Source organism: Nerophis ophidion, linkage group LG13, assembly GCF_033978795.1.
Source record: "Nerophis ophidion isolate RoL-2023_Sa linkage group LG13, RoL_Noph_v1.0, whole genome shotgun sequence".
Classification (NCBI taxonomy): Eukaryota; Metazoa; Chordata; class Actinopteri; order Syngnathiformes; family Syngnathidae; genus Nerophis; species Nerophis ophidion.
In genome coordinates this window covers 6,279,509-6,302,755 of record NC_084623.1, presented here as the reverse complement: position 1 = coordinate 6,302,755, position 23,247 = coordinate 6,279,509, and the positions used below count along the sequence as shown (strand labels likewise).

General features: G+C 39.1%; 1 protein-coding gene across 2 annotated transcripts in view; it reads left to right on the top strand.

Moving 5' to 3' along the window:
* spopla (speckle type BTB/POZ protein like a) overlaps positions 1 to 23,247 on the top strand; it is a 36,296-nt gene that overhangs the window by 2,279 nt on the left and 10,770 nt on the right. Inside the window, exons 2-6 of one of the 2 annotated variants that reach the window (XM_061918315.1) lie at positions 4,879 to 4,961; positions 14,722 to 14,836; positions 16,292 to 16,413; positions 19,338 to 19,489; positions 19,565 to 19,692. In XM_061918315.1, coding sequence (XP_061774299.1) covers positions 14,759 to 14,836; positions 16,292 to 16,413; positions 19,338 to 19,489; positions 19,565 to 19,692 — 480 coding nt within the window. In that variant the 5' untranslated portion in view covers positions 4,879 to 4,961; positions 14,722 to 14,758. The remainder of the gene's footprint in view (positions 1 to 4,878; positions 4,962 to 14,721; positions 14,837 to 16,291; positions 16,414 to 19,337; positions 19,490 to 19,564; positions 19,693 to 23,247) is intronic. The other variant, XM_061918314.1, reaches the window with a different exon arrangement.

Genomic DNA, 23,247 nt, shown 5'->3' with positions numbered 1-23,247 from the left:
AAAAAAAATTTTTAGTCCTTCGCTATCAATATCCTCATCCACAAATCTTTCATCCTCGCTCAAATTAATGGGGAAATTGTCGTTTTTTTCGGTCCGAATAGCTGTTTTTGTTGGAAGCGCCCATTATAATCAATCTGAGGATGTGAGGAGCCCTCACACCGGTGACGTCGTCTGCTACTTTCTAAGGCAAGGCTTTTTAATTAGTGAACAAAAGTTGCAAACTTTATTGTCGATAAAAATATGGCAATATCGCGAAATGATCAAGTATGACACATAGAATGAACCTGCTATCCCCGTTAAAATAAGAAAATCTCATTTCAGTAGGTCTTTAAAAGCATTAAATATGATATCAAGAGGCTTTTAAAATTCATATGATGGCATTTGGCAACAAAACAAACACTGACCCAGTTTTGGGTTTAAAAAAACTGCGCTTCAACTTGTTCAATAATGACAAAAGTGCGAAATTTTCTAACAAACATTGAATCAATTTTATTTCTGTTTACCTATTTCGGATAATTAAGTAATTGAACTTCCAATTACGGTGGGAGAGGGGTTAGTGCGTCTGCCTCACAATACGAAGGTCCTGAGTAGTCAGGGTTCAATCCCGGGCTTGGCATCTTTCTTTGTGGAGTTTGCATGTTCTCCCCGTGAATGCGCGGGTTCCCTAGTGCGTGAATGTGAGTGTGAATGTTGTCTATCTGTGTTGGCCCTGCGATGAGGTATCGACTTGTAGCTGACATAGGCACCAGCGCCCCCCGCGACCCTAAAGGGAATAAGCGGTAGAAAATGGATGTATGGATTCATAAACCAATAGGCTGTTTTTGTTTACCAATTTCCATTCATGATAACAACATTCAATGACCAAAACATACAATGACCAAGGAGGTAAAGTTGAACTTAAGTCATCTTTTTACATGGCTATTCACTCCGGGACTTGGATTGTTTGGTTAATAATAAAGGCTGAATAAACACATTTTTTTGTCTTACAAAAAGAACAAAACTTTAAAAAAAACATACTTATTTCCAGAAACTACATCAAGTGTCAACACCTTGGTAATAATGGATGTCGCCCAACGCATTTACCAGCATCAATACATCCGCAATACACAACTCTGGGCTCATTTCGCCATTAAAAATAGCACAAACACGAACAAGGCCAGCAACTTGCGAACTAGTTCTTTTAATTCAATACATTCTCTCAATGAGCTTCAAGCACACCTGTGAAGTGAAAACCATTTCAGGTGACAACCTCTTGAAGCTCATGGAGAGAATGCCAAGAGTGTGCGGGAATCCAACCTGCAACCCTCAAGTTGCTGGCACGGCCACTCTACCAACCGAGCTATACCGCCCCAAGAACTTTTCAACGCGAGTTTGAATTAAAATAATTATTTTGCTATAAGCTGGTTTTGCTCGTTTTTGTGCTGTTTTTTTATAGCGAAATGAGCCCAGAGTTGTGTATTGCGGATGTATTGATGCTTGTAAATGCGTTGGGCGACATCCATTATTACCAAGGCGTTGACACTTGATGTAGTTGTTGGAAATATCCATCCATCTTCTTCCGCTTATCCGAGGTCGGGTCGCGGGGGCAGCAGCCTAAGCAGGGAAGCTCAGACTTCCCTCTCCCCAGCCATTTCGTCTAGCTCAGTGGTTCTTAACCTTGTTGGAGGTGCCATGAATTAACGTGAACCCCGACTTAAACAAGTTGAAAAACTTGTTCGGGTGTTACCATTTAGTGGTCAATTGTACGGAATATGTACAGAACTGTGCAATCTACTAATAAAAGTATCAATCAATAAAAAGAAAAACGAACCCCACCAGTTTCATATGCGCATTCACCGAACCCTTCTTTAGTGAAAAAAAAAAGTTTTTTTTTTCAAATTCAAGACAAAGTAAAGTTTTTGGTAACACTTTAGTATGGGAAACATACCCTAAGTAACAAATACTTAATTTAGCGTTATTTGGACACTAGGGGAACATATTCTAAGTAATAAAGACTTAATTTAGAGGTATTTCATTAGGGCTAGGGTTATAATAAGGACATGCCGAATAAGGCATTAATAAGATCTTAATGACTAGTTAAGAGCCAATATGTTACTAATTTGCATGTTAATAAGCAATTAATTAATGGTGAATATGTTCCCCATTCTAAAGTGTTACCATGTTTTTTTTTTTTGCTGGTGCACAAAATGAACCGTGCATGAACGTCACCTTGTTCAAACAACAAAACCAACACAGTGCATAAACTCGCAACAAATTACAAACCTGTAAATCAGTCTGACTTCTGCTGTTGCCGTATCCGTAATACGCCGATGGGGAGAAGTTTGTATTTACACGATGAGTCGGGTGTGTTTTGACCTCCGCCGAACCCCTGAGCCCGACTCACCGAGCCCCTAGGGTTAGATCAAACCCAGGTTAAGAACCACTGGTTTAGCTCTTCCCGGGGGATCCCGAGGCGTTCCCAGGCCAGCTGGGAGACATAGTCTTCCCAACGTGTCCTGGGTCTTCCCCGTGGCCTCCTACCGATTGGACGTGCCCTAAACACCTACCTAGGGAGGCGTTTGGGTGGCATCCTGAGCAGATGCCCGAACCACCCCATCTGGCTCCTCTCCATGTGAAGGAGCAGCGGCTTTACTTTGAGCTTCAACCGGTTAGGAGAGCTTCTCACCCTATCTCCAAGGGAAAGCCCCACCACACGGCGGAGGAAACTCATTTTAGCCGCTTGTACCCGTGATCTTATCCTTTCAGTCATGACCCAAAGCTCATGACCATAGGTGAGGATGGGAACGTAGATCGACCGGTAAATTGAGAGCTTTGCCTTCCGGCTCAGCTCCTGTTTCTGGAAATGAGAGTGTTATTTTTAGTTATTTTTTTTGTAAGACAAAAAATGTGTTCATTCAGCCTTCATTCTTAACCAAACAATCCAAGTCCCGGAGTGAATAGCTTTGGAAAAAGATGACTTAAGTTCAACTTTACCTCATCGGTCAGTGTATGTTTTGGTCATTGAATGTTGTTGTCATGAATGTAAATTGGTAAACAACAAACAAACTGTTGGTTTATGTGCATTGAATTTTAAAATCAGAGTTTCTGCGGGGCATTTAAAAGCTTGTAAATCGATTTTGTGGAAAGTAAGGCCATTAAAAAGCATTAAATATGGCAGCGGCAGCAGCAGCGATGACCAAGAAGAACACAGAGTTGGAATATAATTACAACACTTTATGTACATATTTAAATACATATTTATTTAATATTTACATATTTCTATAATATGTAACTACAAGCTCCATTCACAGACAGTCCCATTGCTTTTATGAGCGGTCGAGCGAGTCAAAAGCCGGAAAAAAAAATATATATTTTATTTTTATTTTTTAAATTTTTTTAAATTTTATTATTTGTGGCGGCCGTAATTCTTTCGTTGCGGGCCGCCACAAATAAATGAATGTGTGGGAAACCCTGGCGTCAATATATACCTTGATTTTGCAGAAAAAAGACCATATATTTTTTTAACCGATTTCCGAACTCTAAAAGGGTGAATTTGGCGATTTAAACGCCTTTCAATTAATAGCCTGTCGGAGCAATGACCTTTCACCCATGACGTCACATCATGAAGCAATCCGCCATTTTCTCAATCTTATTACACGCACCAAGTCAAATCAGCTCTGTAATTTTCCTTTTTTTCGACTGTTTTCCCGTACCTTGGAGACATTATGCCTCGTCGGTGTGTTGTCGGAGGGTATAACAACACAAACAGAGACATTTTCAAGTTGCACCAGTGGCCAAAAGATGCGAAAGTCCCTCGTTTGTCCCGTACACTTTACCGACGACAGCTATGCTACGACAGAGATGGCAAGAAGGTGTGGATATCCTGCGACACTCAAAGCAGATGCATTTCCAACGATAAAGTCAAAGAAATCTGCAATATTGAAAAATAGACCACCACTGAATCTGCCGGACGACGGAACACGGCAAGCGATTACAGCAGACGAGCCCGCAGACGAGCGAGGTAAAGCCCCTGGATGTCTTGGCTATGACGTGATTTATGCCACTTCTTTTTCTGTCTCATTTTGTCCACCAAACTTATAACGTTGTGCATGAATGCACAAAGGTGAGTTTTGTTGATGTTATTGACTTATGTGGAGTGTGCTAATCAGACATTTGGTCAGGGCATGACTGCAAGCTAATCGATGCTAACATGCTATTCAGGCTAGCTGTATGTACATATTGCATCATTATGCCTCATTTGTAGCTATATTTGCATCCAGCCTTTCCCTCCACCCACATTTAAGGCCAAACAAACACATACCAATCGTTGGTTAGAAGGCTATCGCCAAATTCGTCCTCGCTTCCTCCCGTGCCGCTGTCTGTAATGATATGGCTCAACAGCTTCAGTTTCGTCTTCAATTTCGATTTTGCTACCTGCCTCTACACTCCAACCATCGGTTTCAATACATGCGTAATCTGTTGAAATGCTTACAAAGCTGAAATCCGAGTCTGAATCCGAGCTACTATCGCTATACCTTTCTGTGTTTTCTGCCATGTTTGTTTATGGTGGTTTCACGCTGTGACGTCACAGGATAATGGATGGGTGGATATACCGATCGTGAAAATCAGGCACTTTGAAGCCGTTTTTCGGGATATTGCGTGATGGGTAACATTTTTGAGAAAAACTTCGAAAAATAAAATTAGTCACTGGGAACTGATTTTTATTGGTTTTAACCCTTCAGAAATTGTGGTAATGTTCCCATTTAATCCAAGGAACGTCATTCCCACCGTCAAGCATGGTGGTGGTAGTATTATACTCTGGGCCTCTTTTGCTGCCAATAATGTCAGATAATCTAACTTCTGATCCAAGACTTAATGTTTGTCCCTTTTTCCTTGTAGACTGGACCATGAAGACGGGACCATGAAATATCCTGTTAAATACTAGCCATACAGCACCTTGTAAATACTACAACTTCTGAGAGGTAATCCTCTGTTCATACTTGACTGTTTTAGGCCATGTCCACAGGAACACAGACACTTAATAAACGCATACTTAACTCTGCGTTTAAGCCTCTTGTCCGCGCAGAGACGCAAACTTTTGTCTTTAAAAACACAGACTTTTACAAACGCTGGCCAAAGTGTAGAGTTCCAAAACTCTGCACTTAGCGTACGCATGTACACGGCACAAACGTAGTCTTGTGATGACGTCTTGCTGCTTTTAAACCAGGATCTCAGACATGTGGGCCAGTTGCGGCCCGCAAGACTATATTTTGCGGCCCCCACCTTAATATGAAAGTTTAATGTTAGTGCGGCCTGTGAGTTTTATATGAATGGTGCTTGAAAGCATTGTGTTATTTGGGTCCAAAATGGATCTTTCAACGTTCTGGATTGCCTACCCCTACGTTAGTGGGAAAGCGGCAAATGAGTGAAAGCGCCAGAGATGTTGCCATGGAGACAAGGGTTTTCTCACGTGCCTGGCTGCAGTCACACCGCGAGACCTGTCCGTCAGTAATAACAGTCCCCGATAACCTGGACCAATTCAAACTGTTTTTTTTTTTTATTGTTTAATTTGCATTGCCTCACACGATGAACACTACATATTATGGGTGTGGGGAAAAATCGATTCGAATTTGAATCGCGATTCCCACTTTGTGCGATTCAGAATCGATTCTCATTTTTAAAAAATCTATTTTTATTTATTTATTTATTTTTTTAATCAATCCAACAAAACAATACTATACCAATGCAATCCAATTTCAAAACCAAATCTGACCCAGCAACACTCAGAATTGCAATAAACAGAGCAATTGAGGAGACACAAACACGACACAGAACCAACCAAAAGTAGTGAAACAAAAATGATTATCAACAACAGTATCAATATTAGTTATAATTTCACCATAGCAGTGATTAAAAATCCCTCATTGACATTATCATTAGACATTTATAAAAAATAAAAAAAGGAATAGTGTCACGGTGGCTTACACTTGCATCACATCTCGTAAGCTTGACAACACACTGTGTCCAATGTTTTCACAAAGATAAAATAAGTAATATTTTTGGTTCGTTTAATAGTTAATACAAATTTACATTATTGCAATCAGTTGATGAAACATTGTCCTTTACAATTATAAAAGCTTTAAAAAAAATCTACTACTCTGCTAGCATGTCAGCAGACTGGGGTAGATCCTGATGAAATCCAATGTATTGAATGAATAGAGAATCGTTTTGAATCGGAAAAATATCGTTTTTGAATCGAGAATCGCGTTGAATCGAAGAAATCAATTTATAATTGACTCGCGACCCCCAAGAATCGATATTGAATCCAATCGTGTGACACCCAAAGATTCGCAGCCTTACTACATATACTTCTATATGACGCCGGATAACACTTCGGTTGCCGTCACTTTTCTGCGCTCGCTATCCTGGTACTTTCCCGGCTATTAAACGCCAACCGCCGTGTTGCTGTAGGGAGGAAATGCGGAAAGACACACATTGCGGAAATAACATTATTCTCCGTGCGTCGGCTAAATACAAATATATTCCACAACCCCAAACATGTCTTTTTCAAAGCTTGCAGTGAAAAGAAAGGTTCGTGATGAGCAAAGACAATTCCAGGAAAAGCGGGAGATGCAATCTTTCTTTGTTGAGCACAGGGGCACCCCGACATGTCTTATTTGCACTGAGAAAGTTGCGGTGCACAATGGATACAATTTGAAACGTCGTTATACAACTACACATGCCGAGGAGTTTGCAACATTTTTTTTAAAGACCTACTGAAATGAGATTTTCTTTTTTAAACGGGGATAGCAGGTCCATTCTATGTGTCATACTTGATCATTTCGTGATATTGCCATATTTTTGCTGAAAGGATTAAGTAGAGAACTTCGACGATAAAGTTTGCAACTTTTGGTCGCTAATAAAAAAGCCTTGCCTGTACCGGAAGTAGCAGACGATGTGCGCGTGATGTCACGGGTTGTGGAGCTCCTCACATCTGAACATTGTTTATAATCATGGCCAACAGCAGCGAGAGCGATTTCGTCCGAGAAAGCGACGATTTCCCCGTTAATTTGAGCGAGGATAAAAGGTTCGTGGATGAGGAAAGTGAGAGTGAAACACTAAAAAAAAAAAAAAAAAAAAAAAAAAGACAAGGGCAGTGGGAGCGATTCAGATGTTATTAGACACATTTACTAGGATAATTCTGGAAGATCCCTTATCTGCTTATTGGGTTACTAGTGTTTTAGATAGATTATATGGTCGTACCTGTACAACCTGAAGGTCGGCCCCGCACCTTTCTTCAGCACCAGTCGACGGGTGGTGGTGATGCCCATCTCTGCCCTTCGCAAGGGACCCTCTTCGAAACACGATCTTTCATAATGATCGCTGCATAATACACTGTACTTTGTGTGTTTGGTCCAAGCCAACCGTGTTCGCTTGACATCTCTGTTCCATAGGAAAGCTTCACCGTCATCTTTCGGGAATGTAAACAATGATACACCGGCTGTGTTTGTGTTGCTAAAGGCGGCCGCAATACACCGTTTCCCACCTACAGCTTTCTTCTTTGACGTCTCCATTATTCATTGAGCAAATTGCAAAAGATTCAGCAACACAGATGCCCATAATACTGTGGAATTATGTGATGAAAACAGACGACTTATAGCTCAGAACAGTGCTGGAACAAAATGTCCTCTACAATGCGTGACGTCACGCGCACGCCTCATCATACCGCGACGTTTTAGCATGATACGTCCACGCAAAATTTTAAAATTGCAATTTAGTAAACGAAACTGGCCGTATTGGCATTTGTTGCAATGTTAAGATTTCATCATTGATATATAAACTATCAGACTGCGTGGTTGGTAGTAGTGGGTTTCAGTAGGCCTTTAAATAAATCTTTTCTGGCGGCTCAGCCTCACCCAGACTCTGCATCCAGTGGGTCCCAGGTGAATTGACTTTGAGACCCCTGCTTCAAACACCCTATAAGAGGACTTACTGTGTGTTAGAACGTAAACATGCTGCTCTTTTCTCTCAACATTAACAAAAAGACACATCAAAATGGGCTTAGCGACACTCCCGCTGGCACTGACAGTCCGCTGTTTTGGATACGGTCGCTGTGGAACCTCCGCCAGATGGGACAACTTTGACCGGCAAGACTTTTTGTTCTATCATAAGGAAGGTGCAACATTATCTCATGTTTTGAGTCCTTTTTTAATGACAAATCAGTAAGTTAACTTTCGTGTCTTGCTAAAAAAAACAAAGTAGCGTCTTCCTTGTAGTGTGTACTGATGTTAAAGACAATATACACTTCATTACACATGTACTATATTCATGATTAAATGCTTTATAATTCCCTAAATGTGCTACATGGTTTCCTTAGCTCGTTAGTGCGTGCTGTTTTTAGAAATAATGTACACTTCACTGCACATGTAACACATCAACATGTTGCTGAGCTTGTTTTAATTCTATGAGTGTTGGGTTTCAGCAGCACAGGTGTGCATTTGCTCTTTAATAATGTTCCCAGGGCTCTGTGTGTACGTGCAGGCTGGTTTTAAAGATAATGTACGTGTCATTGTACCTCTAAAGTCAATCAAAATAAACAGTAGGAGGTGGAATTGCTGCTTTTATCCTGCTTCTGATTGGACAACATGTGCATGACAGCAGGTGTATGTGTTTGTGTGTAGACATAGACACTTTGGAAATTACACCTGTGTGGATAGAGATTGTTTGAACCCCAAATATGTGTTTTTGAAACTCTCCTTGTTCGTGTGGACATAGCCTTATCGTTGCACTCTTGCTACCTATTTGTTATAATGTTGGTAAATAGAGCTATGAATCTTAGGGTATTTCATAGTATGTTGTGATTTGTAATACATCATTAATGGTAGTGTAAATTTCTTCTGCAATGATAGATATATTGGTCTAATTTACCTATTATATATCCCTGTTTTTATATGGGTAAAACAATAAAAAAACATTTCATTGTTTCAAATTTGCTTCATAATTATACTAGCATATAAACCGCAACAGTGTTTTAGTGCAACATACCAGTAAACCAAATTTATTTTTGGTCTTTGAAAATCAATGACGCTATTTTAAACTTATTCAGGAGACAAGTAGATTATTAAATGGATTATCTATTTTTAAAGGCGAACCGCACTTTTAAAAAAACTTTTTGCCTATCATTTGCAATACTTATGTAAGACAAAACACGTTTTTCTTTTTTTATCCATTCTAATTCATAAAATACAAGTGCAGCCAACCAAAAGAAAGCATCTGTATGCAAAGTTTTTTCGTACATTTTATGTCAAAGGAGTGGAATATATGCAGGAAAAAAAATATTTTGATACAAAAATGCCTTTTCTGATTAAATTAATGGATGTGTTTATTCTCCCAGTCTGGACCAATACGGTCACATAGACGTTCTAAGTGCCTGCAAGCCCGCATTCAGGGCAGGATTACTGGTGCTTTGCAGCAGATAGTGAAAGTGTGTCACCAAAGTCTCTGCTCCTTTTTAAATGTTATTTCAACTTTTAGTCATATTTTTAATTTGGTTGTTCTGGGCTGTAAGGGGAAGAGGCACAACACTGATTGAACATTCATTATGTCGTGACCAGCCTGACTTTCAGGATGGTCGCACACACACCGACACAAAGATTTTCACAAAAACACATGCAAATGTACACAAACACACGCACACAGACACACACGGGATTACGGTCATTAAAGGTGGATTGTTTCGTGCAGGATTATATCAAGCATCGTTGTTTCCCTAAAGTTTACTACCACTGTAACGTCTAACAGGAATTTCTACCAGGTTTGATCAAGGAAAGATGCTAACAGCTGATCACAGTAATTAAACTCAAATTACTCCCGAACATATAATCGCCCAGCCCAACTAGAAAGACACAATTATACTTGCTTGAATATTATAATTAATTATCTAAACAAGAATATATAAACATCCCATCAGTCTTTGTCCCAGTGAGAGCAGACATTGTACATATAAGTGATTGTTTTATAATATTCCTAGTTTTGTATTTCCTGCGATGAGGTGGCGACTTGTCCAGGGTGTACCCCGCCTTCCGCCCGATTGTAGCTGAGAAAGGCGCCAGCGCCCCCCGCGACCCCAAAATGGAATAAGCGGTAGAAAATGGAGGATGGATAGTTTGTATTTCTTGTATTCTGCGGTGCTACTTGATGCTTAGTTTCACCAAAGCTGGATCTGTTTAACGCACAGCTTCTAAAACTTGTCGATCATCCTCCTTGTATTCAAATTCGAAAATATACATTTCTGGATCATCATTTGTCCCTAAGTAATTTTTTGTTGTTGTCTCGTGATGTCTGCTTAGCTAGTATTGTTGTTTTCGGAGGAAAGATCGATTTGATGAATCTTTGAAATTATTACACCTGAAATGAGCAAAATACGTAAATATTGCATGTTATTATGAAAGTGCCTGTTACTACAATACATATATACTTACAGCTGGGGCTGGGCGACATAGACAAAAACGGTTATTTAGACTGAATATATATATATATATATATATATATATATATATATATATATATATATATACACACACACCACATTACTGTTACTACAAATGTTCTGAAAATTACTTTTAAAAAGTAATTGACTATAGATACTTGTTTATTTTAGATACAAACCCCAAAAAATTATTTAATTACTAATGGAATTGCTCCTTAATAATATACTTAATTAATTAATAGTAAAAATGTAATTAATGTGTTACTTTAAAAAAACTTTAAATATAGGTCATATGCAGTTGAGAGAATGAAAGCATTGTGTGCGTGCGTGTGTGTGCCTTTTTGAAAGACGATGTCTGTTGCCGTGTGACGTCAGCGAGGGTTTCAGCTGAACTGTATTTGTTAGCTTTAGCAGTAGCAGTTTGTCCGCTCTGATGGTTATTCTCTTGAAACTTTTCACCGGCTTCTGTTACCTCTTGTTAATAAAGAGGAGCTGCCGTCCACTCCCGCCTGCCGCCATAGCTACGATGTGGTGTGCAAAGGCCAATATGGCTGGGGGTCGGTATCAGCAGTGCGCGGTGGACACGCCGGACACCTGCCAGATCCTTCCCGCGCGCCGAACCCTTCCTCAGCTACGTAACAAAGGCCCATCAAAAGATACCGGTATGGCGGTATTGTCTGAAATATATATCTCTTTCTAAAATATAGCGGTATACCGCCCAGCCCCTCTTATAGCGCATGTATATAAAACAATGGTGGAGGTTTTTGGATGTTTTTTTGGACGCTTCATTGGCGGAATAGAGCGACTAGGATTAGCTCCATTGTTAGCTGACTTTTAAAGGGAACCTGCACTTTTTTTGTAATTTTGTTTATCATTCACAATCTCTATGTAGGACGAGAACACATTTTTATTTTTGTGTTCCATGCATTTTAACTAGTAATTAAACACTGGCAAAAACAAAACCCAGTCTAAAACATTTACAAATTAAAACATTCAAATCAAAAAATGTGGCTGTTTAAAAAGCCACAACAATATTTTGTTTCTTCTACCCAGAAATATTTTATAACATTTTTGTTTAAAATTTAACATTTCATTGTGTTTAAGTACTTTCTAAACACATTAAACATTACCGCAATATTAATAACAGCGATATTTTTATTCACAAAAACTGTGTTATGAAATGTTCATATCATTACATCCCTATCACTGACTTTAATCGACAAATACATTTCTCAGCGAAACATTTTATTATTTATTACTGTTTTCGTCGACCAATCTTTGCACCCCTAGTGGACAGTTGCACGGTTGATGTGAGTCAAGGAATGTTCACGTCACTAAAGCTTCTCAGCCATTGCAAATATTCCATTAAGCTCGTAGAACATTTACTTAAGCTTGTACATTTTTATTGAAGTTATTGAAGCTTCACAATTGCTTGACTGACAGTTTATCTGCTAAAAAGTAGAACTGTTCTAAAAAAGAGCCCAAACTTGTTTTAGTGCCCTGATATTAAAAATAACCCCCAGTAACGCCTCAAACAGTATAAACACTTAATATCACTATTATTTAGACCATTAACAGTACTATGACATTTTGAATTATTTTACCAGGTTTTATTTAAGAAAAATCCAATTGGCAGCCCCATACAATGTTTTTAGCATTAACATAATAAAATTAACAATCAGGAGTCTTTGAAATGCTTGTTTGTGTGTATGAAGGATAGCACACTGGTTACTATTATTATAATCTGCTGTTATACTTTGCCTGTGATGCGGTGGCGACTTGTCCAGGGTGTAGCACGCCTTCCGCCCGTATGCAGCTGAGATAGGCACCAGCGACCACAAAAGGGACAAATGGTAGAAAATGGATGGATAGATGGATGTTATTTTTTGCATACAGTCACTTTTCCATGTAGCTTAACACCACACAATTTACCAATTGTTATTTGTAATAAATGTTCAGAATTTTGACTGCAATAAGTCAAACACAGACACATTTTTTACAGGTACCATATTTTCAAGAAATCTAATTGGAATACTTTGAGTTTGACCAATTTAAGATTGGTCATATGGTTGACACGCTTTTAGAAGTCACGATAAAAATACCGTGACATTTTCACCAAAGTTGCCAAGTCCTCACATCTTAGATTGCAGTTTAAATGTTTGACACGTGGGCCCAGTTCAGGTTCCGTGAACAGGGAAATAATCGCCATTTTCATATGCAACCTTAAGAGCCAGAGGTTAGTCCCAAGTCATCTTTGAAGGCACAAAAAATATCTGAAGCCGTCATTTAATTTGCACTCCTTCTGTGTTTTTAGCTCGAGCTAAAAAAGTAACGTATTATTATGTACAACTTGCTTCTTCTCCTTGTTTGCGTTGTCGTCTTCTTTGATTTGATGTGCACTTTGCTCGTTATTTTTACAATGTTCATCCAACTTTTTGATAGTGATTTTCTCTTTAATCCGATACCGTGTAAAATTCACCGATTTTATACTTTTCTGAAAATATACCTATGTCTGCTAAAAATCAAAAACTTGTCTATTTCAAATAAAACATGTCTCATAGTATAAATGATACAATACAAAGTTATTTATTTCAAACTCTGAAGTATATTGAGGTAGTAGTGTGAATAATATAGTCACGCGAATACAACAAAAACGGTCAAAATCATACAAAGCACACAAAAATGATGTTTCAAAACATAAAAAACTAAATGAGTGAAATGATTATAGCATGATATAAATGTATGATTAAAACTACTCTTAGCATACAAAGTAATTGACCATTCAGTTACATGAACATACTGAACATGTAATTAACACTCAACAAAAGCATTCAACATTACCACATTGTCTCATTCACAAGTTTATATACTGTTTTTTAACACTGTGCTATACATTAGGTCAAATAGCTAAAGTATCAACATTTTGATTTGAGAATCAATATTACAGCATAGAAATCTGGTATCGGCACCTTTGATAATTTAGTATCACTACTTTTCAATGTTAAACATGGAAATAATGATTACATTTTTGAACATCAATACTAACCTGTTTGAAATGCTATTACGGTGACACTTAGGAGAAAAAATGGTGTAAGGAACAGTGTAACTCAGCCTGTCGCCATCACGTCTCCACCTCATCGCTGCCACCACAGCCTGGGGGGCCAATAGACCACAGACTGCGGTGAAGTAAGCCGCCTTCGTCGCGTGAAGAAGCCTACAATGTCTGGTTGTGTTTTCCACTCCATTTGCTGAATGGCGATATACGATATATATCTCAACATTTTTTCCGTAATGTAAAAACAAAACAGTCCTAGTTACCTGAGATACCAAGTATGTTATTATTATGACAAGATTTTGACTTCGTAATATATGAAGTCAAAATAATGATTTACCAAGTCAAAATAATGACTTACTAAGTCAAATTAATGACTTATTTAATGTAAGCGATTGCAATAAGCCTTTGGGGGGAAAAAAAGAGTTAAAAGTGGGGCCACATGCTGACATATGCTCAACTGAAAACGCTTAATTTATTACAGCATTTGAGAAGTCTGTAGTTGATTTTTATTATGTAAATGTTATATTTTTATCAACATGTGATAACAGGAACCCTGCCATTCATTGTTGTTTTTAACGGTGTTCTACTGTAAATGGACCGAAGGTACATTTGTTTTTACGGTGGAAAAACTGTCAGCTAAGTTGTCAGAATAAAAAAAGAGATTTGCACTGCTTTTCCATTAACAATATAATGTAAAAAAAAATGTAAATTTAACACAAAAATTCTGGCAACTAAGCTGCCAGCTTTTTCCGTATAGCCATATATGCCGTATTTTTGTATAGCACTATGCCTGTTGCGACTGCCTGTCCCCTTTTGGTCGCTTGAGTAGTAGGAATGAGTACATTGTTGCGTGAATGACGAGCTTCACAAACATACTAACTCACACTTTAATTGGATTTATGATGTCCCAGCATGAAATAATGCAATTCTGATGGCACACAGGTGTGAATACACAAATTACAGAGGTAAACAATAACACTACATCCTTTCCTCTCTCGTCAATCCTTCTTCACATTACACACTGCTCCTCGATCCCCTTATTTTGTGTCCTACAATGTTACTGAATGTTATTTGAACATTTGCTATGAACATGTCGGTATGGGAAATAGGTTACTTCTTGTGATTTTACATATTTTAATGTAACACATGAATTTACGTTCAGTCGCTGACCAGATGACACACTTTCTCCCATTCTTAGTGCTCCGAAAGAAGAGAGTGCTACCTCCAAAGTGGTGATGTCACGGGTTCCTACCCCCCCTCCTCCTGGGGAGATGTCAAGTGGACCTGTGGCAGAGAGCTGGTGTTACACACAGGTTTGTGCAATCACCACTTCAGTCATGTTGCTCACAAGAAAGTGATGCACTTATATTTTCAAGTCTTTTCCACAGATTGCCAACGTACCGTATTTCCGGACAACACAGGCCACCGGTGTAGAAGTCGCACCCACTAAATTTTTGAATTTCTTCCCCATATATTACTTGCACAGGACTATAAGCCGCATATATATACGTTGTGAAATTAGTTATTAACACAAACATTTTTAAATGTTTATTTACGTACCTTAATTGTTTCCAATCGGTGCCTGTAAGACGGCAGTAAAATGGCTGATCAAACATAACGAAAGTCATGGTCATGGACCGGCTAGCTGCCTAAGCTAGCTCTCCAATCAGCTAAACAGACTCAACGAGCCCACGGTGACGTCTTAGTGAATTTGTGAAACTGAAGCCATACCAAAATAATACTATAGTATGTGAATAATACTAACACAGACACTCGCAAATGTGTGAGCACATTAGATAATGCTAATGACGCTCACTTGATTACATTATGATAGCACACACAAATATGGATGAAAACACTCCTACAGACATCACACATGGAATGCTTTAGTAAGTAAAAATTGTTCTAGTTATATTGTAAAACTTACAAATGTTGCTTGGAGTGATGGATGAAGAATCTATACGAGTAGAAACTCTATGGACGGCTCGAAGACGCAAAGGCACTTGTACTTCTGGTTGACAGCTCTATAAAGAAGGGCATTGCAGCACTTGCAGTGAGCAAACATGTCCAAAAGATGGCGCCATAGCACAAACAATAACACACCTTTTCAGTATCTTTGCTTGTTTTTTTCAATTAATAAGCGTCATGGCTGTCAGTGGTAACCCCCCTACAAATTGTTGATAAGCCGCAGGGTTCAAAGCGCAAGCAAAAAAGTAGCTGCTTTTAGTCCGAAATCTACGTGGCTTTTAGTCTGAAATTTACGGTACAATATAGATAATATATTGTTTATATTATATAATATATAATTAGTTTAATCAACGATGATCCATATATTTTATATGTATATACTTTTATTTATATATATATATATATATATATATATATATATATATATATATTGTGTGTGTATGTAAAAAATATATATATTTTTAAAATATATCTTTTTAAACAAATCTGTTTTATTGGCACCAATAGGTAAGAAGAAGAAAAGTTGGTTTTGCACAAGAAGTCCCCTTTAAAACAAATAACTTATTGGATGTTTTGTGGAACATGATTTCAAGAGATGGAAGCATATGAAGAGGTGACAAGTTTTTAGTATTGCAAAATCTTTAAAATAGTACATATGTATTTATATAATTTTTCATATTTTTACCTGTGGCGGTCCTCAATTTACTTGTGGTGGCCTGCCATAAGTAAATGGATATATGTTCTCAAATCTTGTCACTGTAAGCTAAAAATGCTCCAATCTTTCTGTTTTTGTCTCCCAGGTCAAGGTTGTGAAGTTTTCATACATGTGGACCATAAACAACTTTAGCTTTTGCAGAGAAGAAATGGGGGAGGTGTTGAAGAGTTCCACCTTCTCATCCGGGCCTAACGACAAGATGAAGTGGTCAGTGACTCTTTTCCTCCTCCTAGACCTGTGGTTCTTAACCTTGTTGGAGGTGCAGAATCCCGCCAGTTTCATATGCGCATTCACCGAACCCTTTTTTTAGTGAAAAATGAAATGTTTTTAAAATTCAAGACAAAGTTAGTTTTTTTTTACTGGGGCACAAAATGAACCATGCATGAACATCACCTTTTTCAAAGAACAAAAGCAACAGAGTGAATGAACTCACAACACATGACACACCTGCGACTTGGCAACTTTGGTGAAAATGTCACGGTATTTTTATCGTGACTTCTAAAAGCTGTTGCCTTTGAGAGACCAGTCCAGATATGCGTGGCTTCACCTTGGCAAGTGCCACTCTCATGTCATTTTCACAGCAAAATCTGTTCCTTTTCTTCGTTTCCACCCAGACATTCAATGCTAGTACGCAGCTCATGAAAAACAATGTTTTTTGTTATCGTCATTGTAAGTGGGCCAAAACACTTATATTAAAAAATATCATGGAAATAGGGCTTCACGGAGGCAGAGGGGTTAGTGCGTCTGCCTCACAATACGAAGTTCCTGCAGTCCTGGGTTCAAATCCAGGCTCAGGATCTTTCTGTGTGGAGTTTGCATGTTCTCCCCGTGAATGCGTGGGTTCTCTCCGGGTACTCCGGCTTCCTCCCACTTCCAAAGACATGTACCTGGGGATAGGTTGATTGGCAACACTAAATTGGCCCTAGTGAGTGAATGTGAGTGTGAATGTTGTCTGTCTATCTGTGTTGGCCCTGCGATGAGGTGGCGACTTGTCCAGGGTGTACCCTGCCTTCCGCCCGATTGTAGCTGAGATAGGCGCCAGCACCCCCCGCGACCCCGAAAGGGAATAAGCGGTAGAAAAAATGGATGGATCATGGAAATAACTGCTGTCAATTGATACACTAATAAAACATTTAACTTGTTATTTAGTCTGGTTTGGGGCAGGTGTGGCCACAGTGCATGTGCACGTCTGACGTCGCTCACATGTGCTCCACTCAATACTCAAGGAGTTTTTGCGTTCGCTTATGCATTTGGAAAATTAGAGGGGCGGCGTGGCGCAGTGGGAGAGTGGCCGTGCGCAGCCCGAGGGTCCCTGGTTCAATCCCCACCTAGTACCAACCTCGTCACGTCCGTTGTGTCCTGTGCAAGACACTTCACCCTTGCTCCTGATGGGTGCTGGTTAGCGCCTTGCATGGCAGCTCCCTCCATCAGTGTGTGAATGTGTGTGTGAATGGGTAAATGTGGAAGTGGTGTCAAAGCGCTTTGAGTACCTTGAAGGTAGAAAAGCGCTATACAAGTACAACCCATTTATTGTTTGAGGGTATCCATAATAGGCCGATAGGGAGACATTTTTATTGACACGATGAGTCGGGTGTGCCTTAACATCCGCTGCGGACCCTCCACCGAACCCCTGAGGCCGACTCACTGAACCCTTAGGGTTCGATCGAACCCTGGTTAAGAACCACTGTGCTAGACCTAGTTGCTATGCATTGCACCACACAGTCTAAGAAAACCCGAGTTTTGTAATCTTACGAGATGAAAAGTCATAGTAACATATTTGTTTACATTACTTCTGGTTAGAAAACTAAACAAACACAGAGCTACATACTAATTATTTCACAAATGTTTTGTACGCTCACATTAAAACTTTCAAGATATCAATGTGGCAAAATAAAAAAAAGATTTTTATCTGGGAAACTTCTATTGGTTAATGTAACTTCAAAGTATTTTTTTTCCCCTCGTAACATAATAATTCTTGTCTCTTGCTTGATTTCAACTTTATTCTACATAATTGTTGTGAAATTGTCTTCATGTAATTGCACGGATGGGATTTAAGCTATTCTAAAATATATGTTCATTATGTACACCTTATGGAAACTTTCAATAGGTGGTTTGGTTGATAAAAGAAAAAAATGTTGATCACTTTTATTATATGTGGAAACCTAAACACGGTTAAGAATGTGTTGAATAATTTACTAAGTACATTGTAAATTTCCTGAAAAATTCCGTGGAAATTTTGGTGGAGCTTCTCTCTACTGTGAAACTCTTGCCTGTGGTTATTTGAAGCTCAAAGGATATCTTAAAACGTTGGCATGATCATATAGGAACATTTAGCATCCTTCTATGACTGTGTATCAAAAGCCATGATTTTTAGGTTTATACAAATAAAATCAGCAAAAATGTTAGCATAAAATGTTAGCATGCTAATGGTACTACGCTAACAGATTAATTTAGTATTCTTTGAGGATTGCGCCAAATCCATGAACATTCAAAATTAACAAAAATGCTAGCATAAAACATTAGCCTGATGACAGGGAAAGTTAGCGTCCTTCTATAACGGCAAAGGATATCAAAGGCCATATATTTTTTTATTTAAACGGGGGAAGAAATAACAAAAATGCTAGCATAAAATGTTAATATGTTAACCTTACCATGTTAATAAACTGTAGGAGAAGATGGCATTCTTCTAAGATGACACAAAGTATCAAGATCCATGATTTAAAAGTTTAAACATACAAATTTAGCTAAAAAGCTACCATAAAACATTAGCATGCTACATTTTATGCTAGCGTTTTAGCTATTTTTTTTCACAACATACTAAAGGGTGGTTTGCTCAGCACGTCCATAATTAGAGCTTTAGTCTTAAAAATGTCCAAAATACCTTTGTGTCTTGCTATAGGGACTGTTTTGATGCAAAAAGTCTGATTTAAATAAAGAAATGAAATACAAAACGTATAATTTAAAAGCACAAAAGCCCTATATTTAGCCATCAGTGCAGCCTAACAAGGTCAGCTGGTCGTACCTGCATGGTAGTTGTCAGTCTGTCACAAGGAGAGGCTCATCCCTGAATGCTTGGCACAATTGTTTGGACACAAGTACTTTGGCTGATCCACTCTTTTTTTACTTGACAGGTGTCTGCGAGTCAATCCAAAGGGACTGGATGACGAAAGCAAAGATTATCTGTCATTGTATTTACTTCTTGTTAGTTGTCCAAAAAGTGAAGTCAGAGCGAAATTCAAGTTTTCTTTGTTAAATGCTAAACGAGAGGAAACAAAAGCAATGGGTAAGTGTGAGCACGCATGAAAAAGACGACAACAGTCCGCATATTTTAACGGAGCACGAATTCTCTTTGTTGCAGAAAGCCAAAGAGCCTACAGGTTTGTCCAAGGCAAAGACTGGGGCTTCAAAAAGTTCATTAGGAGAGATTTTCTCCTCGATGAGGCGAATGGACTTCTTCCTGATGACAAACTTACTCTCTTTTGTGAGGTAATCAAGTTTTGTTTTTTACCCAGCACAGTGACCCTTATTCATCTGCAATTACCATCATATGGTTTGTTACAAAAAAGAACATCACATGATCACATGGGTCAGTGTTGCCAATTTAGCCATATATTTGGAGTATTCACATTCCTCTAAATTGTCCTGACTAGTGACAAATGGCTCTTAACTAGCTGCAGGTGCTGTGGGGCCCCTGGTGCCTATCCAAGCACTTCATGTGACTCCATCTGCTTGTGACAGAAAACTGAGTCTTATCAAACTATTTGGTTTTTCCTAGGGGTGTATAATGGTGTATGTATTCGTATTGAACCATTTCGGTGCGGGGGTTTCGGTTCGGTTCGGAGGTGACCGAACGAGTTTCCACACGGACATATTAGGTAGCGTACCGCATGTTGTGTAAACAATGCACACCGAGGCACAACACACGGCATGCTAGCAGCGACCAGGCAACGATAGACTGACCATACCTCCTCTTTTCACCGGATATGTCCTCTTTTGCGGGGCTGTGCCTCAAATGTCCGGCATTTTAAAGGCCTACTGAAAGCCACTACTACCGACCACGCAGTCTGATAGTTTATATATCAATGATGAAATATTAACATTGCAACACATGCCAATATGGCCTTTTTAGTTTACTAAATTGCAATTTTGAATTTCCCGCGAGTTTCTTGTTGAAAACGTCATGGAATGATGACGCGTGCGCGTGACGTCACGGACTGTCAGGAAATATTAGCGCTGCACCACTAGCGGCTAAAAGTCGTCTGCTTTAATTGTATAATTACACAGTATTCTGGACATCTGTGTTGCTGAATCTTTTGCAATTTGTTCATTCAATAATGGAGACTATAAAGAACAATGCTGTTGGTGAAAAGCGGTGGATTGCAGCTATCTTTAGCACTGAGATACAGCCGGTGTTTCTTTGTTTGTTGTGAAGCGGAGTGGTCAAGCGAACATGTTTTCTCTACGTCTACCAGCATGTTTGTGGATAGGAAAATTGTGATATATATCTTACCGGAGACATCATTGGATTATTCGTCGTCCTGCGGCAGCTGTCAAAAAAGGCAGTTGTGAGCTTGGCTCCTCGGTTTCTCTCTGAGACACTTGCGTGTTCACCGCAGCCATCCGACCTCGAGGAATGCCTTTACAATCTTTACAATCTCACTAAAACACTATTAAAACAATAAGCAGATAAGGGATCTTCCAGAATTATCCTAGTAAATGTGTCTAATTACATCTGAAACGCTCACACTGCCGCCGCCCGGAGCCGTCGCTTTTTTTCAAATTTGATTTTATTTTTTCTAGTCTTTCACTATCAATATCCTAATTCACAAATCTTTCATCCTCGCTCAAATTAATGGGGCAATTGTCGCTTTCTCAGTCCGAATTGCTCTTACTGCTGGTGGCTCCCATTAAAAACAATGTGAATATGTGTGGAGCCCTGCAACTTGTGACGTCACGCGCACATACTTCCGGTAAAGGCAGGGCTTTTTTATTAGCGACCAAAAGTTGCAAACTTTATCGTCGATGTTCTTTTACTAAATCCTTTCAGCAAAAATATGGCAATATCGCAAAATGATCTAGTATGACACAGAATGGACCTGCTATTCCCGTTTAAATAAGAAAATCTCATTTCAGTAGGCCTTTAAGTTAGGGTTGGGTGTATTTTCAATGTACGTTCTAGAATATGAACTAAACAAATTGTGCACGCAGCAACATTTGCTCAAAACATAATATTGAATCAAAATCAATGTTATTATGAATGATTGACCTATCCAAGGTTCCCATTACTTTACATCAAATATTCCACTAAGAGAAATATTTTTGGTGGAAGATTTTGCAAATTTGGTAAATAAATACCCCAAAAAATTATATTTTGTTGTTTCCTTACTATACCGAAAATGAACCAAACCGTGACCTCTAAACAGAGGTACATACCGAACCGAAATTTTTGTGTACCGTTACACCCTTAGTTTTTCCTCACTTAACAAAAACTTCAGAAATTACATTCATCACAGTAACATACTTGTTTGCATGATGTGTAACTGCTCCATAAACCACCATACTGCGAGGGGTTAAGCGGCGAAGGCGAATGTGTGCAGATCTGGGGGGCGGTGTAGCTTGGTTGGCAGAGTGGCCGTGCCAGCAACTTGAGGGTTCTAGGTTCAATCCCCGCTTCTGCAATCCCAGTCAATGCCTTTACCCACCAGCTCCCAGTGCCACCCACACTGGTTTAAATGTAACTTAGATATTGGGTTTCTCTGTGTAAAAGCGCTATATAAATATAATTCACTCACACACAGATCTGTGTAGTAGTCCGTGGGTGCGTGTTCTGTCTGTAGGCTGGGAGGTTGCTCCGGTTGCCATTTACAGAACAGAGACAACATCTCCAGTGTTTAAAGGGCATCTTTCGCTGCACTAGTCTCGCTGGTGTGTCTACAGCAGAGAGAGTCAAATTTTCTAAGGATTGTTTTGGTTCGGGCAAACTTAACACATTCCAATACCATATTTTCCGGACTATAAGGCGCACTTAAAATCCTTTTTTCCCCTCAAAACTCGACAGTGCGCCTTACAACCCGCTGCGCCTGATGTACGGAGTAATTCTGGTTTTGCTTACCGACCTCAAAGTAATTTTATTTGGTGCATGGTGTAATGATAAGTGTGACCAGTAGATGTTAGTCAAAGAGATATGTGTAGACTGAAATATGATGGCATGGCAATACGACTCAAGTAAACAACACCAACATTTGATGTTGCATTGAAAATATAGAACATTACACACGGCGCTTAAAAATCTGTCAAAATGTTTTAGTAGGACCTTGGTAAGCTATGAAGCCGCACCGCTTGATGGATTGTACTGTGCTTTAACATAGGAGTGTTATTATGGTGTGTGTGTATAAGGTAAGACATTATCTGGCGTTTTGTTTTGCAATATTATGCAAAAGAAAATTTTCTTACCTTCTGATACCTGCTGATCTGTATTTGGGATCTGCATAAGTCCTGAAAAAATGTGCGCGTCCGCCACTGTAGTATGTGTCGACACCGCAGTCTGTAAGCTTCTTCTTCTTGTTATGGGACATTCATCCTCTGCTGTTGACATTTCTAATATAAAGTAGTGTAAAGTTCTTACTTATACCTGTCAGTAAACTCACCATGAAAGCGTTAAAACATACCAGTGTGGTGAGTTTACCTTATTCACCCAAAGAAGTTTAGTTAGTAGAGAGTTCCGGTCGGACGGTTTTTCACAGGACATATTTCCGGCGTTATTGCACTAGTGAGCCACGGATGAGAAGATGCTGCTCCGCTATTAATTGAAGTAAAGTCTGAATGTCCTTAAAACAGTTAGCACCGTCTTTTCACCCTACTTCCTTGCACGCTACAACAAAGCTGACGGGGAGAAGACGTCAAAACGACGCATCTTGAAGCGACTGTCAGAAAGCAACTTGAAGATGATCTGTAAAACATCATCTATGCAACATTTTGACCTAGGAATCACCATTACATGTTATGTAGACCACAAGGGAGTCTTTTCCATTTAGGAAAAAT